Below are 19945 nucleotides of genomic sequence, written 5' to 3'. Positions count from 1 at the left end.
AATATCACTATGGACTCCACTGTGAACTCCATTGTATTAACTTTTCTTACACATTTTAACTTGACTTTTATCATTTTCCTTCCGACCAGAAAAGCTAAAAAGTAAAAAAATAAAAAATAAAATCAGCAAATTAAAAAGCATTTTAATTTATCTCGAAATCAAAGTGACAAGCAACATGAAATACCAAGGTAGAAAAGTACAGTGTGCATCTACATGTGTATCAGACAAACAGACTGGAAAGTGTGCTCAATTACCTCGCTGCAATTAGCCCGATTCCTGCTAAAGGCTAATTATGTGGAGCTGTGCTTGGGAATTTGCACTTTCAAGTTATTATTAGGACCCCAACTGAAGTCTACCGAGGATACACACAATCCCACCGAGACAACCACACCTGATTCACACACCTAATTTCCCTCCTCTCTTCTCCAGAGTTAGAGAAATGCTAGAAACAAGCTGCTGCTGCTACTATAGTGGCATTTTTCCACAGTTATCCTCACAAACAGTGGGTCTTCAGTCTGTCTTCTTAAGACATGCACTAAGTATAGCATCTGCGATGCACTCTGAAGCATTTGAGGAGTAACAAGGCATTTGTGGCTATGGTGAACTATTATGAGCATAATGGCAATTAACTTAAACTAGACACCTGTTTCAACCAATCTAATTTTGCTAGATCAACCAAGAGATTGTTCCATACATACACCAAGAAAATGACTTGGGAAAAGTTATCGCCATAGCACAGGGAAGGGAAGTAATTAGCTTTTCAGCCCACACAGTCCAGTAGAGGCCTGGTCTAATGGCTGACCGCAGCTTAAATAAGTACACAAATGACTCTCCCTGAGGGGGGTGAGGCAGCAGATGGATATGTGTCGCTCCTCTATAGATTTTCCTCCATAAATGAACTCAAGTCGATGAGGCTCCAGCACTGCTGTGCTGTGTCCAGGCTGTTAATGGGACAAACGAGCTGAAATATGCAGTATGTGGAAGGAGCCGGTTACATCTCATGTTTCACTTTTATGCCTTTTCGGATGCTGATGGCATTGACGCTAAACCAAAGTTCATATGCAAAACATTCAATTTTGTTGAAGGATAAGCAGAGTTTCTTGGATGAAGAAGGGATTGGATTGCAGATGTAGTTCAGTGGCCTGGGGCCTCCAGTTTCACATCACAACACTGTGGAGATGAAAGACTATTACATCCAGTAACACTCGGTTGTTGCAGTGTGAGCTGCTATCTGCCATAGTGGGGGGGGATAAACAAACCTAAGGATGTTACTAGAATAAGAATACAAATTTGATGACTTATCTCAATGTTCACTAATGCAATACTAAAACAATTAATAAAATGAATATATATTTGTGGTTAGCGGACCCATTTTTATTTTTGGAAATGCAAAAAATTTTTTTCCTTTACAGTCTTACATGTTGCTTTGTTGAGTGAGTATGCAATTTAATTTACATCTTCTTACTATTTTCAGCCTAACAGGGTCCTAATGATGGAAAGAGAGAGCAGCACTGAGAATATGAAAAGATGTTTAGGCAATGCTGTAAGGCAGTTGTAATACTGAGCTAAATTCCAAAGTCAAGGAGTTATGTTTTAGGTCTGCATCACATTATAGCTGCTTTGACCTGAAACTAATTTGAGACCTTTGGCCTACATCAGACTACCAAGTGTAGACACACCTTCCTAGTGAAACTGAATGGAAAAGTGTGTCCAAACATTTTACTGGTAGTGTGCCTCTAGTAACTAGAAATTTATCTGAAATGAAACCATGTCTTCCAGTCATACTCTATTCAGAGTTGAGGTTCTCTACTTTACCTATAGAATACCTCCTATAGAGTATTTTTTAATCTGGATGATAAATCAAGTGAAGCTAGTTGGACAAGTTTCCCTCTCAACTTGCCGCTCCACCTATGGCTGAATAACACCCAGCCGACATAAAAGCAAAAGACGTTTCTTGGCACAAACCAAGCTAAAGGCAACAGACAAGCGTTATGTTTGTTAATGATCTGGTCTGCAGTGTAAGTCGGTGTCTCACGCTGGTCTTTTGGCCCCATTTTTAAAAACATTTTCTCTCGTGCAGTGCTAGAACTTCAGCCCTGAGCTATCCACTCCATGTCATTTGATCTCATCTCTACCTGTGCTGCACCTAAAACAGCTCAGAGCACAAACTGCCAAGCTCCATCCACAAGGGAGTACAGCACGATATCATCTGCGGTCATTGTACTTTCACATGCCAGCCTTCTCCTGGTTTCTTGCTTGGCACATAAAAATACAGAGAAAGAGCAGGGAACAGGGTGAGAAAGCAAAAACACCTCTAGCATTTTTATCACTGGGGAAAGAATCTTGTTTTGGGGGTGTATGTGTGAGGGTTCCCTTATGGTTAAACTTAGGCTACAGGGTTGTTCATTCATGGAGGGAGTGGATAAGCCACTGCTGTCAGCAGAAATGGTGACTGGTGAAGTTTACATGGCTCAGTGCTGTATTTTAGATGAATCTTAAAGAGCCATGTTCTTTAGCCAAAGGCCACTGAAATGAGAGGTAAAAGGGGATTCATGTAAAAAACCACTGGTGGAAACACCCTAGGATGTACACAATATTCTCTGTTTAAGAAGCTTGTTGACGCTGCTAGGTATTCTAATACAAAATAAAACAATATAATATTGCATTTATTAAACCTGGGAAATGGAAAGTCATTTGTACAAGTAAATACCAGTTCAAATAACACAGTCAACTATTTGAATATGGGAGGGAACAGGTAAAGTACATTCAGTAGTGGGTGTGTGAATAGTACTTCTGCAGTTTGGTTCCTCAAAATAACTGCATTCTTTGTGCTTAAATTTGATCTTGTTAGGAGAAATGCTAAGACCTCATGGCATACTAAAGCTTGGATTATAATTACTAAGTGAAACACAAGCTTTCTTAGACAATAATTAATTTACCATATAATTAATGAAGGAAAAGCCTTCAGTCTCTGATTTAAAAAACATGCATAAAACATTCTGTTTATAAGTGTATGTATGTTTGAGAAAATGTGTCCCTCCTCCATCTAAGCCCTTGTCCAGGGGGCAAAAGACTCTCATTACTTCTAATACCTTTTAGCAAATCAAGATGAAATGAAAAGAAATAGAGGAATATGAGGAACATCAGGGTTAACTTTATTAAGCTTAATTAGAGTCAATGTCGCTTATTGGGGAGGTTCACGTCCATAATGGTCACTCTCTGTAGAGGAGTTTTCACTGCTGGTGCAGTGCAAATGATCTCAAAGGCTTTTTCCTCGGTAATCGCTAGCTAATTTATGCTTTGATGTCATCTGAGTATAGCTTTTTAAGTCAGAGGGTGCACTGCATGTGTTTATTCTGTTTATGGGGCCTAAATAATTCCTGCCTCTTTTTACCAACAGACCTTTAACAACAATTAACAAGCACTGATGTGGAGTGCCACAGACAGATGCATAATGATCCAGATAAAATGAACCCACTGCAAATTTTCTAGCCCAGCTAGTTGCTTGCCAGCCACCTCCTACAATCACAATGCAATCTTCATCAAAAAAAAATCACCCTTGGTGTCAGTTAATTTGTTTGCCTGTGCCTTTTACCTTAGAAGTGCCCCAGCATGCATCTGACAGATGTTCTAAAATGTTAAAGGTAGAGAGTGGAGACGGTCCTGGATTCTGTCGATACATGATATATAAATCAATACATAAAGAAGAGCTGATTTTTGTAATTACAATGTTTGATGAATGAATTATAAAAGTAGAAATAGTGCAGTCAAAGTCATGGATTGGCTATAAAGGAATAAAGGAAAACCTACGGAACTGGAATTACCACTTTGCATCTGCATGCCTTCGCCGACCAGTCAAATTCAAGGGTATGGGACAGAAGTGAGGTCACTGACCTTGACCTTTGACCACTAAAATCGTATCAGTTCATCCATGAATCCAAGTGGACATTTGTGCCAAATTTGAAGAAATGTCCTCAAGGTGTTCCTGACATAACACATCCACAAAAATTATACGGACAACCTGTACGCATAATGCATCTGGACGGCTACCGCTGGCAGGGAGGCATAAAAATTTAAGATGGTTACTCAACTTCTAATCCAAGTAAAATTTTGCCATGGATCAATTCCTGTTGATATCTCTACTGTCAATCAATATGTGAACTTGCTTCAGGTATACTGCTCCCTTCACACCGAGTCTTCAGATGATGCTATGGTAGATTCACAGGCTAGCAAGCTCCCCATTCTGCCATTGGTGAAGATGGTAAGAAACAAAAAAGAATAAAAGCAAAAAGGCAATCAAGTTCATTTTAGATAAAGAACTTATATCTGTGCTGCTTTCAGTGAGACAGAGAGGGTTGAGAAAGAATAACAACGTTCAAACGTACATTGATTTGGCTTTTTTTCTGCTTGACAGGGAAGTTTTATAGCACTCTTATTTTTAATAAGTGATTTCAATATCGTCTGGGTGAAGCATAGTAGAGCAGGGAGAGTTAGGCAGAGTGGATTCATTTTGTGCCTCATTCTACCACTATTTTGAATCCCAAACATTATATATTATAGTCTTAACTAATTTGTACACCTCAACAACATTCAGACACCAACCAAAACTCTCCACCACCAATTCAAAAACATTTCAAAATCATTCAAAAAAATTATTAATAGTAAAAATGTGCCTCACAGCATGTTCATTAATGTCACATGAGAAACCATCCTACTAGTAGTTCATGGTGTACATGAATGCTATATTTTACATGTAAGACGTTGTCAAAGAATCAGTAATTATCCATCCTTTGATCTATAAACTAAGCCACAGGGAGCCAGCAAATCAGCTGAAAGTGGAGAGAAACAGACCTGTTTCACCTTGTTCTTCCTCAACCTGTTATTCAAGTTGCAGGGGGGCCTGGGCTTGATAACCTTCTCTTTACACTGTAGGGACCCACCATGCAGGAGTTATCCCAGCAATATTCATTCTGGGAAATGGTCATTTGGGCCTCAAGACAGTGTTTCAGAATTGCCGTTTTCAGAGCAGGTGATAGAGAGCATCTGTGAGCAATCTCATGACAATGAAGAATAGAAAATGAGGGAAACTGAGTTTAAACAGAGACTCTCCTCTAAAGCTTGCCACTAGGCATTTAAAGCTTTATAAGGGGCCTTTATCTGGCCCTAAATTCTTCAGCTGTCAGGAGTTCACTAGCCATTAGTGGATCATTGAAAACACTTATCTAGCATAACCTTTACAAGCAAAATCATTATAATACAGTCAATGGAATAACAAGCTGCAACTGCTTTGCCCAAGAGTTTCCTGACAGTTATGTTTACAGAAACTCTGACTGTTGCTACACTATGATGTACCCAACTATTGCCCTTTCTGTTCCATCTCAACAAAAATTTGCATGGCAGGGAAGAAAAGCTGTTTGGTTGAGCTAGCTACATACAGTGCCTTGCGAAAGTATTCGGCCCCCTTGAACTTTGCGACCTTTTGCCACATTTCAGGCTTCAAACATAAAGATATAAAACTGTAATTTTTTGTGAAGAATCAACAACAAATGGGACACAATCATGAAGTGGAACGAAATTTATTGGATATGTCAAACTTTTTTAACAAATAAAAAACTGAAAAATTGGGCGTGCAAAATTATTCAGCCCCCTTAAGTTAATACTTTGTAGCGCCACCTTTTGCTGCGATTACAGCTGTGAGTCACGTGGGGTATATCTCTATCAGTTTTGCACATCGAGAGACGGAAATTTTTGCCCATTCCTCCTTGCAAAACAGCTCGAGCTCAGTGAGGTTGGATGGAGAGCATTTGTGAACAGCAGTTTTCAGTTCTTTCCACAGATTCTCGATTGGATTCAGGTCTGGACTTTGACTTGGCCATTCTAACACCTGGATATGTTTATTTGTGAACCATTCCATTGTAGATTTTGCTTTATGTTTTGGATCATTGTCTTGTTGGAAGACAAATCTCCGTCCCAGTCTCAGGTCTTTTGCAGACTCCATCAGGTTTCCTTCCAAAATGGTCCTGTATTTGGCTCCATCCATCTTCCCATCAATTTTAACCATCTTCCCTGTCCCTGCTGAAGAAAAGCAGGCCCAAACCATGATGCTGCCACCACCATGTTTGACAATGGGGATGGTGTGTTCAGGGTGATGAGCTGTGTTGCTTTTACGCCAAACATAACGTTTTGCATTGTTGCCAAAAAGTTCGATTTTGGTTTCATCTGACCAGAGCACCTTCTTCCACATGTTTGGTGTGTCTCCCAGGTGGCTTGTGGCAAACTTTAAACGACACTTTTTATGGATATCTTTAAGAAATGGCTTTCTTCTTGCCACTCTTCCATAAAGGCCAGATTTGTGCAGTATACGACTGATTGTTGTCCTATGGACAGAGTCTCCCACCTCAGCTGTAGATCTCTGCAGTTCATCCAGAGTGATCATGGGCCTCTTGGCTGCATCTCTGATCAGTCTTCTCCTTGTATGAGCTGAAAGTTTAGAGGGACGGCCAGGTCTTGGTAGATTTGCAGTGGTCTGATACTCCTTCCATTTCAATATTATCACTTGCACAGTGCTCCTTGGGATGTTTAAAGCTTGGGAAATCTTTTTGTATCCAAATCCGGCTTTAAACTTCTCCACAACAGTATCTCGGACCTGCCTGGTGTGTTCCTTGTTCTTCATGATGCTCTCTGCGCTTTAAACGGACCTCTGAGACTATCACAGTGCAGGTGCATTTATACGGAGACTTGATTACACACAGGTGGATTCTATTTATCATCATTAGTCATTTAGGTCAACATTGGATCATTCAGAGATCCTCACTGAACTTCTGGAGAGAGTTTGCTGCACTGAAAGTAAAGGGGCTGAATAATTTTGCACGCCCAATTTTTCAGTTTTTTATTTGTTAAAAAAGTTTGAAATATCCAATAAATTTCGTTCCACTTCATGATTGTGTCCCACTTGTTGTTGATTCTTCACAAAAAATTACAGTTTTATATCTTTATGTTTGAAGCCTGAAATGTGGCAAAAGGTCACAAAGTTCAAGGGGGCCGAATACTTTCGCAAGGCACTGTACATAGTCCCAGCAACCAGGTCCGTGCTCTCCTGCTCATTCTCACAACAGGAACAGAGGAGAGCAAGTAGAACAGAAATGGGCAGTATGCTTTTGCTTAGTTTAAAAGGATTGAGGTATGTAAGTGTGCCCGGGAACAGAGTTTTTCTAGAGCACAAGTTTAAAGATCCCAGCCAAGTTTACTTTGCACCAGCCCCAGGGTAAGGAGGGGCCCTGCGGGTGGGAATGGAGGAGATGAGCTAGAGTTGGTCAGGGGCACATGAAGGGGATCAACATTAACCCCAGAGAACAGGCAAGTCAAACAGCTAGGAAAGAGGCCAGCCACTCTTATCCCTCCTAGTTTTCCCTCACAGGTCAGTTCCAAGGACCCTGCCAGTTCACCGTAGTCTGCTTGGCCCTCACGCCCCTCCCACAAACCATCCAGTGCTCCACTCTGCTCAGCTCCATTCGTGGCCAGCCAGGCAGGCAGACGGACGGACGGACATCCCTTAGCAGGCAGCATCGGCGGCACTAGGGCTGCTAGCCTGTAATTAGCTCGGACAGCTCAGGCTTGGAGAAAGGCAGTCGGGCTATATCATAATGAGCTCAGCTGGGATTAAGAGGACAGAGCAGGAGGGGTGAGCAGAGGGGAAAGCATTAGAAGGGGTGGGGGCAAATACTAGAATTCTGGCCTCGATCTAATGTAGCATCACAGAGGGCCAGAGGGAGGCAACTGGGAAGACAAGTGGGAAGAAGGGAAGAGGACAGCACAAAGGCATAGGATAAAGGAGGGAAGAGGTGAGGAGAGGTGAAGGCTTGGGGAGATAGGAAAGGGGAAGTCTGTGGCTTTAGGCCAAGCTTTGTGTAGTGGTATTGGTACAGTTACAGGGGGCTTCTCTAGATCAAATAAGACAATGACTATATACTATGCCCAGAGACAAACATTGTAGAGGCAAAAAAGGAGGAAAGAAAAAGAGAAACCGAGAACAAACTAAGCAATGAAGAAAGAAATTCAATGAAAAGCACCTCTCACAAAAAAGTCAGGAAGCAATACAGCTTCATAAGTAGTCTTATTGACACTCAATACCACTAGCAACAAGAATACAGTTTGGCATAAATGTTCCATTAAAAATGCAATTATTTCACAAAGACACAGCTGGGGATTCAGATAATGTGATTTTACTTCCTGTGCTTTTATGTGTGAATTTTTTGGTTAGCCAATTTTACAAATGAGCACAGAGTCTAATGATCCTGCTTTGGCCCCTGCTGGTTGGTAATGATGTGGAGGGCTAGGTGGATGCTGTGAAGTTGGGAAGGGCACACTCAAATTTGAACACCCACCAACAAGAAGGGACAGTGGGAGGGTGCTGTCAGTATGTGTGTGCAAGGGGAAAGTCATATTCAGGCAGACTTTCACTCTGCATGAAGAACACAGAATTTCTCATTCATTCAAATGCCCTGACAAAGTAGGGATCGTCTAAAAAGACGTAGCAGTGTGCAGCAAAAAAAAGTTAAATCTGGTTCAACTTTTTCTGCAACACAACATAACATACAGCAAAGGACAGTGCTGGACAATCACATACATGCAGGCGCACTCTGAATGGAGAAGTTTGTAATGTGAACACTCACTGCCATTCTGGCAAATGTTCCAAAACACACTGAATCCAAGACATGCATCTCCCCTGAAACCCTTGCGTTTATGCTTCAGGTCCCCCCCCCCACCACGTTTGGTGAAGTGTAATCTTCACAGACAGCTGTTTAAAATCACACAAACACCGTTTATTTTTTGTTTTCTGCTGGTATCTGTTATGACCAATCAGGCTGCTGTGTTTCACTTTCTCCTCTGTAATGAACCAAAATAAATCAATAAATCCATAGGCTACATAAAACATAATTTCTTTCTAATGATCTTGTATGAAAACAATTTTTATCCAGTACACTTGTGCTGTTGGTTGGCCCGGTAAAAACTCTTTCTCAGGCCGCTGTCCAGACAGTGGTTCAGATTACTGGTCAGACGCAAAAAACTCCAGTCACGTCTCGCTTTTAGTGTGTTTAACCAGCAAGACAGAGAAACAGTTTTAAAACAGGCCATTTTGACAACTGGTCACTCACTTTTCAGTGGAGAGTTTCCTGGTGAGGTTTTTCAAGTAGGCCAGCTCATTCCACACCGCATCACTGTTCTCTTGCCTCAACTGCCATGGCTCTGCACGCTGCATCCTTCCACCTCGTCTAGACAACACATACATACACAATATATGGGAAAACAAAAGAGCAAATATAGAGGCAAGCAAACACACACACACACACACACACACACACACACACACACACAGAAAGCAAACATACTAACAAGGGAAATGGTTGGTACTATGCTTTACCTTGCTGCCTCTGGCCAATTCGCATGGGGTAACAAGGCTCCTTAGTCTCACGCTGTTTTTATTATTCAGCCATCTTTAGCAGTATTCAAATGGGCAGCCTTGACTTTGACATTTCAGTGGCAAATCATGTACACACATATGCATATTTGTTAGAGCCCAGAGCACTGCCTGTGTGGCAGGGCAGTGGAGCATTCCCTGTGTGTCATGCAAATGTAAATAATGGCAAAAACACACTTGCAAACTAAGTCATTCAAATGTCTACACTTCACTTATGAATACTTAATGACACTTTGTGCTCAGTGGATGCCCCCTCCATTGAACTTCCCCCATAACTCACTCTCTCTCTCTCTCTCTCATACACACAGAGTCCCATTCCTGCACACACCCAATTCATCAATCAGTCTTAGTCCACCACATTCAATTCCAATTAGCCTTTCATTTACAAACTAAAATGGCTTTTAGTGAGAAATCCACAGATTGCAAAAGTATCAGGTGAGAATAACATTTCTCTCACATACACATGCACAGAGACAGACATATTACAGTTTCTCATTTTCACTCAATCAATGAAGTGGAGGTGTGAAAATGGATTATGAGGGTCACTGCTATCGCAGAGGGCTCCTTCTCCTCCTGTCATTACTGGCCATGTAGATGCTGCCACGGTATGCTAATACTAGTTAAACCCCGCTGCCTGGGAGCTGGAGGCTACTGAGGAACAGCAAATGTTTTCATTTAATACTGCTAATGCCCCTGTGAGCAATTTGGAGCCCTTGAACTTCCTCATAGTGTGTGTGTGTGTGTGTGTGTGTGTACTACCTGTAGGCTTGGGTTAGTTTCCCGGCATGCAAAGCGACTTAACAGATAATCGCACTGTATAGTCACAGAGACTAATACACTTTTACTTATTCTACTGCAAACAGACAGTGAATTCAGTCTAAACTGTGTGTCTTCCCACTGCCTGGAGATGTAAAAGCACATGGTATTTTACACACACTTCTTTTTATTTTTTTCTGTGCATTTTTAGGTATGTAGTGTATCAACTGCACTTCTTATGAAAGGTGTATGAAGCTTTATTAGGTTACGGTAAAGCTTTATACATTTTAATTTGTTTACAGTGGTCCTAAAAGCTGTTGAACATGGAGCCATGAGAGAGCCATCTTCTTCAGGCCTCAGTGCTTTCTCCCCTATGGTAGCCTAGTTTCCATTATTAAACAGGAGGAAATAGAGAGAACTTTTCCACGCTGCTGCAGCTAATTGCTCTGATTCAGGGGGAATCTGTTTATGGGTGCAACTTTGATCAGAGTACGGATGCTTTAATAACCTTTAATTTTATTTGCTCACCCCATCATCCCCAGTCTGATTAAAAAACTTTTTCCCTTCTCTAATATAAATAAGAAGTTGGCTTTTTTTCCCCTCTACTTCATGGCATTTTGGGAAAATATGGTGGTAATGGTGAATGGCAGGGTAGTTTCACTGGGACTGGCCAACTGCTCATCGGCTGCATGCTGATGAGGCAGTGGACCCTTTGCCTACTTCTTGATTGGCTGGTAGTTTTATCCTGGGTGGATCTTGTTATCACACACACAGGTGATGTCACTCAGCAGCTGGCCATGCAGCAACCAATTGTCTGATTCGATACCTTACTCTGCTGATGAGAGATGAAGACAGATATGGGGGAAAGTACAAGAATATCTGTATAGCAGGTAAGAACAGAGATAAACTGTCTTATCCTTTTGTCCCTCACACAAAAAAGGGAACAAAATCGACCCTGCGCATCTTTCCAAAAAGGCAACAACACAGCGTGAAAGCTACTGGGAAATCCCTAACAAGCTCAAAATGCAATGAGACTTGACGCCTATCCCCACTGACTTGTTAGGGCCCTGATTTCCCAGCACTAATGGGAGTATTTAAGTCATTTTCTATTGTCTCTGATACAGGCTGGCATTACCCCGGTGGGTTTATGGTTATTTAAGGAGGGGGCTTAATGCCAAATGTATGCCAGGATCATAACATTGTGACTGGCGGGTGCCATGGTAGACTCAGACTGAAAAGGGGCAAAGCTGGCTATTGCATCAATTTCATGTCAAATTAGTCATGAAATACAGATGTTCTAACAACTAGCTCTAGCTCCAGGTCTTTTTTAGCTCTACTCATAAAAACAAACTTGTTGTGCATTTATAAATACCTGCACGTTTTCTTATCATAAAAACCATAGCATGTTTGACAAAAATACACAATTCTTTAATAACCAGGTAAAATGTGTAACAGCAGCACAACTGGTGTTGGCTACGAGCTGTCTCTTTACAGCTCCCTGTCTTTGTTCCCACTGTCTCAGACACATGCTGTTGAGCCGCGCTGAGCTGACATGAGCCGACTCGAGCCTTGCGCTGAACATGCTCATTCACTCACTCCACTTTCACACGGGCTCACATTGCACTGCTGTTTTCTTTAATTAACCCAGAGAGAAAATAGCTGACGGAGTCAACACTTTGCTCCCATGCGGCCACCAAACATAGGCACCTTTAGCTACATTTTAAAAACGCCTCAAAGACACTGCTGGAGAGAAGAAACAAAGATAGAAAAAGTGGGAAATGACTCAGGGAGACAATGGAGTGAACAAGAAGACTATATTAATGACATTTTCCACTTTGCGTAAAAATCCTGTGGTTTCTGGTGAAGATAACACAGGAAATGACCCTCTCCTGTCCTCCCATCTCTCTTCTCCCTCCACAGGCCTTCTCAAACACCTTGCACCTCCCAGGACCAGACACCTCCAGTCTCTGACTATCACATCCTAATGAACGCTGAGGGAGAAGCAGAAGCACACACACACTTGGCACAAAACAGCCCAAATTGACTGGGCTTAAAACCTCAGTTTTTCAAAGGCCAAGGGAGGAATTCCTCCTGCTTTTCCCAAATCCAACACTCAGGTCTTGCCAGCCAATGTAGAAAGCAATGAGGGTTCAAAGCTATTTGTGAGTGGTTTCAGAGGGTTGTAGCATTTCACAAGGGCTTTTAACATAAGGCAAGGTGAGTTATGTGCTTTGAAATGTCTCCCACCCCCTGCTGTTGGGTGGAACTGGAAGTTATCCAAGCTGCTTTATGTATGCAGAAGCTCCTGTGTGTTTTATGAACCTCCTGTCCAGTAACCAATGCATTGTATGCAGTATATAATATTGATTTTGACATCTTTTCATTGTTAGTTTTGTTACTAAACATTAATGTGTGTACTTACAAGCCACTTGACTTTTCCATCTCTTTCAGCTGGTCTCGGACTGTCTTGTAGTTGGTGTGAATGAGACACAGGCGTTCACGACGTTTATCATGAGCCCTCCTCAGCTCTTCATTCTCCTCCATCTGTAATATACAGCGACAGGTTTTTTTCCCCAAAAATTGTATATGTCAAATGAAACAACTTAACTGAAGAAGACAGCAAACTTCATGTGTACTGGCACAGCAGTATGGTAGGGAAACAGAGGAAAGCCCCTCACCATCTACATATTTAAATTGGTCTACAGCTGAAACACCTTTTCCCAAAGAAGACCCTCAGGTTCAGATTGTTTTCTCTCCTCTACTTTCTCCCTCGACAAGTGCTTCCACTCTCATTGTGGAACTGAGACATCATTAAAGGAAGACATTTACATGACAAGTCAATGGGGCCACCGAAGACCAAGCAGACATACACACAGTACACTCCAGCATGTGCACCACATACACACACTCTAACCAGCAAACTCTCTCACTGGAGTTACCAACTGATGACCAGTATGTGCTGTGTTGGTGGAGGCTGTAGTCGTGGGTTTGTTGCTGACACTGTTGTTGACAGCTATTAAAACACAGCAAGATTGACCTCCTGCTTTAAGGAAGGAGTAGGAGAAGACAACATATAGATTTTTCTTGTCAGGGGGCATCCCTCCTCCCCATCACACTGACCTCAACAGTGAAGGCAATGGAGAAAACACTTGCAACAGGCAGGACAAACAGAGGTTGAAAGAAAGCAAGAGAAAAAGAGAGAGGCAGCTGACGAAAATGGAGAATAAGAGAACAGAGAAATTAGAGAGAGAGCGAAGCAAAAGGGAAAGTGAAAGGCAGAGTGTAGGACAGGTTTCTGCTTGAGTGGCCAGGGCTAGGGAGAGTTGTCGAGCACTTTCTGAAGTGAAGGAGCTTGTTTACTGCTGATATGACACGGCTGCCCTGCAGAGAGGGAAATGCGGGCCCTCAGCCCTGTTATTATTAACAAGGACAAAGAGAACAGAGAGAGCACACAAACATGCACTAGGACACACAACGGGTGTGCGCACACACAATACACATTCACACTGCCAATGTGACAAGTATGGATTTTCCCTTGTGTGGATTATTCACAGAGGACATCTGCAAGACATCCTCAGCCCCTTCAAGCAGCTCCCAATCTCTCAAAAGCATGGTTCTAATGAATGCGACCAGACCAGGGCAGTATTAACTAGTGGAACTAGGAGCTGGTTCAGGACACAGAAGAGTTGAGGATGGCGGAGGGCGGGATGGAGCAAGTGGCAGGGCATTAGCCACATCATGGCTTCTCAGGCCCCTTACAGAGCATCCCCGGGGCAGCCCAGCTCTGGTCATCAGGCCACAGACCCTTGCCCACCGATCAATACACCCCCCCTACTCAGCCAGCATTCACATCTGTGGATGTTCTCAAGCTGAAAAATAATTACACATCAACAGTTACTGTTTACTTGAAAGTGTGCAAAAGAAAAAAAAGGAAGCCATTATTATAAGAATTGTTCGTTTGTCTGCTGCTGTTAGCTGCTAAGGTCAATGTGTCAATGGTACAGGCTGGCGTACCCAATTTGAACAGCATTCTATTGGAAAGCCTGGAGAACAATGGACTGGACAGAGTGAAATACTTCATTGTAAGAGGAAGAAGATGAGGTCTTAACTGTTGATGCTGTGGTGTTTGTTACCAGAGATAAGCAGAGGACATAAGCACAAAACTCAATGTGGTCACAAATCTGAGTTGCCAAATCATGCTTTTTCTATCCATACCTTCGCTAAATGCGCCTCAACTGATAGATACATAAATGGCACCATTAACTAAGACAGTCATGCATGTCATCTGTATCTATGTTGAGTACTATTGTCTGACTAGATGTCTGCCAGTGATGTAATTCAGACACTTGAGATCTGACAAGATGATGATGCTTAATGTGTTCTTGGGATTGTGTTCAAAGGGAGATGACCTCTGCATAATCACTCACTTACTGGACAGCTTGAAAGACAGAATGGATAAAAAAAAAAAAGCAATGAGAAGGACAGCTTTAGGGGGAAGTCTGAATAAAAAAGGCAGCAGAAAATCAGAGAAAATATGAGAACTTAAAATATGTATTGAAAAGGTGAAAATTTTTTGCTTACAGTTAATTTAAGAGAGGGAAAAAGACATGAAACTGGAAAATAGAAGGAGAAAGAGGTTAGCGCATGTGAAGGTTAAAAGACCAATAAAGCCGATTCATTTAAGACAAAAAACCTTGCTGCAACCACTTTTCACCAGAGCAGCTCATCTCCTGCTAATTCACTGCCTACGAATACTCTGTGTGCTCACACATGCGTTTTGTGTGTGAAAGACAGTTAAAAAAAAAAAAAAATTAAATAAATAAAGTTATGGAGGAGGCAGTGGTGCAACTGAACCCTTTGAATACCAAGACACAGTACTGCAGACCTTCCTACAAGCCAGCAGCTGATAGCAGCAATCATATGTGATATAATGGCCACAGCAACAGTCAGGTCGATTAGATCTGCCTAGTACTCCAAGCTATCAGCTGGAGACCAACTTTGCCACTGAATGTGCCCTATACAATATATAACAATACTTTTAAGTAACTGAATTTCAGTCTGTCAACAGCCACTGGCATGTGTGATAAAACTAAGGCGAAACACAGACACAAAAGACAAGGAAAACAATTTTGGCTACAAGAAATAAAGGACGTAAACATTAAAGAGCAGGGGATGAATAGGTTCATGTAGACAATAGAAAAATAGATGATAATATGTATATTCATTTATGTTAGCTAGTAGTTACCTTCAAATGCAGCAGCTCCTCAAGGTCTTGAATCCTCTGATCTGCTCTCCTCCTCCTCCCACTACCCAATTCCACACTGCTGGCTGGGGACAGAGACCTGGACCGCTGCACATGTGCACCCTGGGACTGGTAAGCAAAGAAGCACTTGGGTGAGAACATTACACTTACACAGACAGGCACAAACCCAGCAACAATTAACATCTGTAGAAACTGTGAGTGAATGCCAACAACGGAATTATCCATGTTCATTCCATTCCCCTCTCACCTTGAGAAAAACATGCACATTGTCTTCTTCAGTACACACATATTGCACACAAAAACAAACATAATATCAGAGGAATAAAGCAAGCTGGAGCAGCAGTCCAGAGAAACTGAAGGGAGGAGGTTCAGTTTTTGTGTGTATGTGTGTATCTAGAAGTTGCAAGCTGAGAGCGGCAAAGGTTTCTCCCTGCAACTGGCTAATGAGTATGTTCATTTCCATTTACATTGTTTCTTTGACAATAATGATGTCCCATTAGGGGAGACTAAAGGGGCTATAGATTCCAGAATGTGCTGGGCTTCATTACAAGAGGTGGGCAGGGAGGCCGCTCTAATTGCTCTACTAGGGGCCTCCAGGTTATACTTGATAGGACAACTGGAAGAGCCGCCGATTAGGAGGGGGGTGCAGTTTGGTAGCCTGCCTCTTCTGTACAAATAAATAAACAAGTGGAAAAGTGCTGGGGCCGTGCTGTAGAGAAGCTGTGGGAACAATATGCTGGTGGAATATGAATATGAGAGGATAGGAGGCCCCCTGTAGTGCCAGGCAGGGCTGACCAGATGGTAGGCTAAAATATGCAATGCGACTAAATGCACAACAGTCCTTGGGCAGGAGTGGATGAGGAGTACAGGAGGAGGAGGAGGAGGAGGATGTAGTGGTGGTGGAGTAAGGATTTTTATGATAGGATGGTGGATCAATAAGCCCCCTCCTCAAAAGTGTTGTTACAAGCTTTATTGTCTATTAAAGTTATAAAACAAAAGAGTTCAGCAGCAGCACTGGTTGATTTGGCGATATCTGTGGTTGCTGGAAGTAATGGCAAGCGAATGTTAATAATGCAGGTCCCAGTGTTCGATCAAGGCCTCATCGCATCAAGCTAATGAAGACTAAGGAAGAAAGTCAAAAACTGCACAATAACCCTGAACACTGATCAAATGTTGGAAAAGGACACATGAAAGGGGCTTCTGTTTTCTCTTAGTTTCCTGTGAATCCTTTGTGTGTTGTTCCGCAACTTGCTTCCTGCACTGGAAAGATGTACTGTGAAAACCACTACATAATAGTAATTGCTGAAAAATCCTTACCCTAAATGTTTAAAAATTGGGTCTGATATTAAGAAGATATGATTTTCAACACATTTTTATAACTTGACTAATGCCAATACTCCCAGTTCATCACTATAAGGTGTGTCTATTGACCAAAAGTTGTATGTATGTAAGTGCATTTGGGATTGTGCCCTGGGGCTACAGTTGACTCCAATGACCTGGTGTGCCTGGTTCTGCTATCATGTCTGCATGGTTGCCAACCATGTGTTCTAACTCAGCCTTAATGACTCTATGCAACTAATTAACAGATTTATCTGCATATTCTTGATGAGTGGCAAGCCAACTGGCTTAGCCTTTATGTACTTGGGGGAAACAGAGGGGCCAAAAGAGGAATTCAAAGCAACTAAAAAGCTGGGATTAAAAGTAAAGATGACCAACTATGAAGTATGACTTGATGGGGATGAATTCAAAATAGATTTTCAGGTAGGAATATATTTTGGGGAATTTAAAGATATTTGAGCTGAATAAACTTTTGTCATGGTTTCTCTGTATGTAAGAACAAGAGCAGAGTAACTGCAGTGTGTTTTGTCTGAAAGAGTACACAGGAAGACGACATGGTGACAATGACAAATGACTGAGATTTGCTGCAGATGTTCTCTATGGTCCATTTGGACGTCTGTCTGCTGCAGGTCCAGAAGACACATGAATGCCTTCTGTTTATATGTGAAGCTCTATGTGGTGACATTGTCATTAATACTCTACAAGCCAGGCCTAAAAGATAAAAAGCAGAGAACATAAGGCATAGAAAGACGCACCCGTTGTCTACCTCAGCTCGGCAGCTGGTTGGTGGTCATGACCTGACCTGCTCATCGTACCCTGTAATGGCTCTGTAAACATGAGAATGCATTGCAGATGGCAAGGGGCAGGCATATAGTAAGAGGAAATTGAGGAAAGAGATCGTTATCTAAACACAGTCTATATGCAAGCAAGAGTAAAACTTTCATTTTCTGAGAGGTCAGTGCCACTGGCAAGAAGAAGAAACATTTCATCATCCATCTCCCTTCACTCTCTCTCTCTCTCCATCTCCATCTCCCAGAGAGAGGGGTCACTGTCATCAATGGACTTCTTTATTATTGCAACACGTCCTGTGTGTCTGGAACTCTTAAAGCTGAAGTTGTTTAGTTCCTGGGTGAATAGGAATGGTGTACACACAATAACAGGACAAGACACGTACATACTGTAGACAGAAATACATACATCGAGGTGGAAACACATATGAGCACGCAAAGGACATTAAAAATAAGCACAAGAATTCAATAAGACCAAGAGACTGCCTAAAGAGACTGCCTAATGTAAGAGCCAGTAATCTGAGAACTGACTGTTATAGGTAAATAACACAGTACAGTCCAGCTCCTATAAACAAGCAAACTTGCAAACACTCAGGCACTGTGCCTGAGTGAAAAGTGGCACTCTCTGACAACAGTATGGGTTTGATCTAGGGCTGTACTCGACTAAGAATTTTGTCAGTCAACTGTTCAGTGTGACTATTCATTCTTTTTTTTAAATATATGTATATAAGAGTCAGAAAATCAACAGGCATGAATTTCACTAATGCTTTTGACCACTTTAACATAAGCATTTAAATGCAAAGGAATGACAGGAATATATTTCTGAGCATTTAAAAATCAATAAAGACAGATGCATATAATGCAAGATTTAAACTGCGACCTATTTAAATCAACAACATATAATAGAGACAGGGACAGAGAATCAAAGGCCATGCATGGGCTGGCACATGTCAGTCAAGTTCCCTTAAACACGGTGCCAATGATAAGAATTGAGAAGGCATGTTTTATTTTGGTTTGGGTCTAAATATCCTTTGCATCAAGATAGTTTGGTTTGGAGTTGGATAACCTTTTGCGCATATCCGAATGTGGCTAAAGTTAGTAAAATAACTTGGGTAACTTTTTGTGACTATCCAGAGGTGGTAGGTTAGGCAAAAGTCCTAGAATGTTTAAGGTTAGGCTAAGTGTTAAGGTACAGTAAGGCAAGTAGTGATTATAGTAATGCTTAGAGTAAGCCTCTAGGAAATTAATGCAAGTCTATGTGTATTTGTCCTAGGGCGAACATAGCAGAGCCTCCACAAAAAGAAAGCACATCAAATGATGTTAATGCCAAGTATTCATTTTGTACAATATAACTGCTTAAACAGAAGCACTTCCATTGAAGCTATGGTGGGGACAGCGCTATAATCTAAATCAAACAATGTACAGTAAATTCAGATCAGTTTTAAAGTGAGTGAGGCCATCTAGAATAATATCCTACCAAACCTGTAAGTAGAATACTGAGAAGATCAAAAGCTTCTTTCTTGTTCATAATGTACTGCCGAAACGGTAAATTAGACAGTGCCTGAGCCCAAGGCATGCATGAAACCAGCAGCACATGCCAGCCTGGACACACAGTAGGAAGGGCATGTGCGTGTGTTGGGGAATTCAGGACAAAGGTTGGCTGAGGCAGGCTCTGATAAATCACATGATTCACAACAGACCTTCTTTCATATTCCTTCTCTATAGCTTTGATGTGAGTAAAGTGGTAATGGATATGTGTGGGCATGTAAGCCCCACATACTCTCTTTGACAAAATTGGCAGCAGTGTATGTTAACCTACCTGTTGTCTTTTGACAGAACTGGTGGATCTGTGCTGAAGGGCCCTGTCCATTGACCTGGGATTTAAGCCTTGGGTGGAGACCTGGTCAGAGTTAGGGCTAGACCTCTGAGCTGCAGCATCAGCCTGCTCTGACACCACTGCCTGTAAGGAGAGAAAAACAACTAAATGTCAAAGTGTGCGTTAGTCGTTGACCAAAAAAAACCAGTGAGCAAATTAAACAGTAGGTGGGGAGAACAGGAGATATCTGACAAAATAGTTATATTCAGGGGACTTGTCTTGCTGGTGGCTATTAATTTCATAAGCACATGGAATAAAACTTGTTTAATTGGCTACAACATGCTCTAAAACCTGCATATGTTAATATGAGTATTTGTTTGTATGACTGAACAGCAATTTGTAACTCAGATAAATACAGTGGGTATGGAAAGTATTCAGACCCCCTTTAATTTTTCACTCTTTGTTATATTGCAGCCATATGCTAAAATCATTTAAGTTCATTTTTT

General features: G+C 41.7%; 1 protein-coding gene across 2 annotated transcripts in view; it reads right to left on the bottom strand.

The window, feature by feature from the left end:
- The window catches only part of cntln (centlein, centrosomal protein), an 83317-nt gene that overhangs the window by 40493 nt on the left and 22879 nt on the right, over window positions 1-19945 (bottom strand). For both annotated transcript variants that reach the window (XM_020591846.1, XM_020591844.1), the window contains exons 10-13: window positions 19443-19583; window positions 15480-15605; window positions 12657-12778; window positions 9156-9272 (exon numbers count right to left, since the gene is read on the bottom strand). In XM_020591846.1, the coding sequence (XP_020447502.1) occupies window positions 9156-9272; window positions 12657-12778; window positions 15480-15605; window positions 19443-19583 (506 nt within the window). The remainder of the gene's footprint in view (window positions 1-9155; window positions 9273-12656; window positions 12779-15479; window positions 15606-19442; window positions 19584-19945) is intronic.

The sequence above is a fragment of the Monopterus albus genome, unplaced genomic scaffold, assembly GCF_001952655.1.
Source record: "Monopterus albus unplaced genomic scaffold, M_albus_1.0 scaffold15.1, whole genome shotgun sequence".
In the NCBI taxonomy this organism is placed as follows: domain Eukaryota; kingdom Metazoa; phylum Chordata; class Actinopteri; order Synbranchiformes; family Synbranchidae; genus Monopterus; species Monopterus albus.
This window is presented reverse-complemented; position numbering and strand designations above follow the sequence as displayed.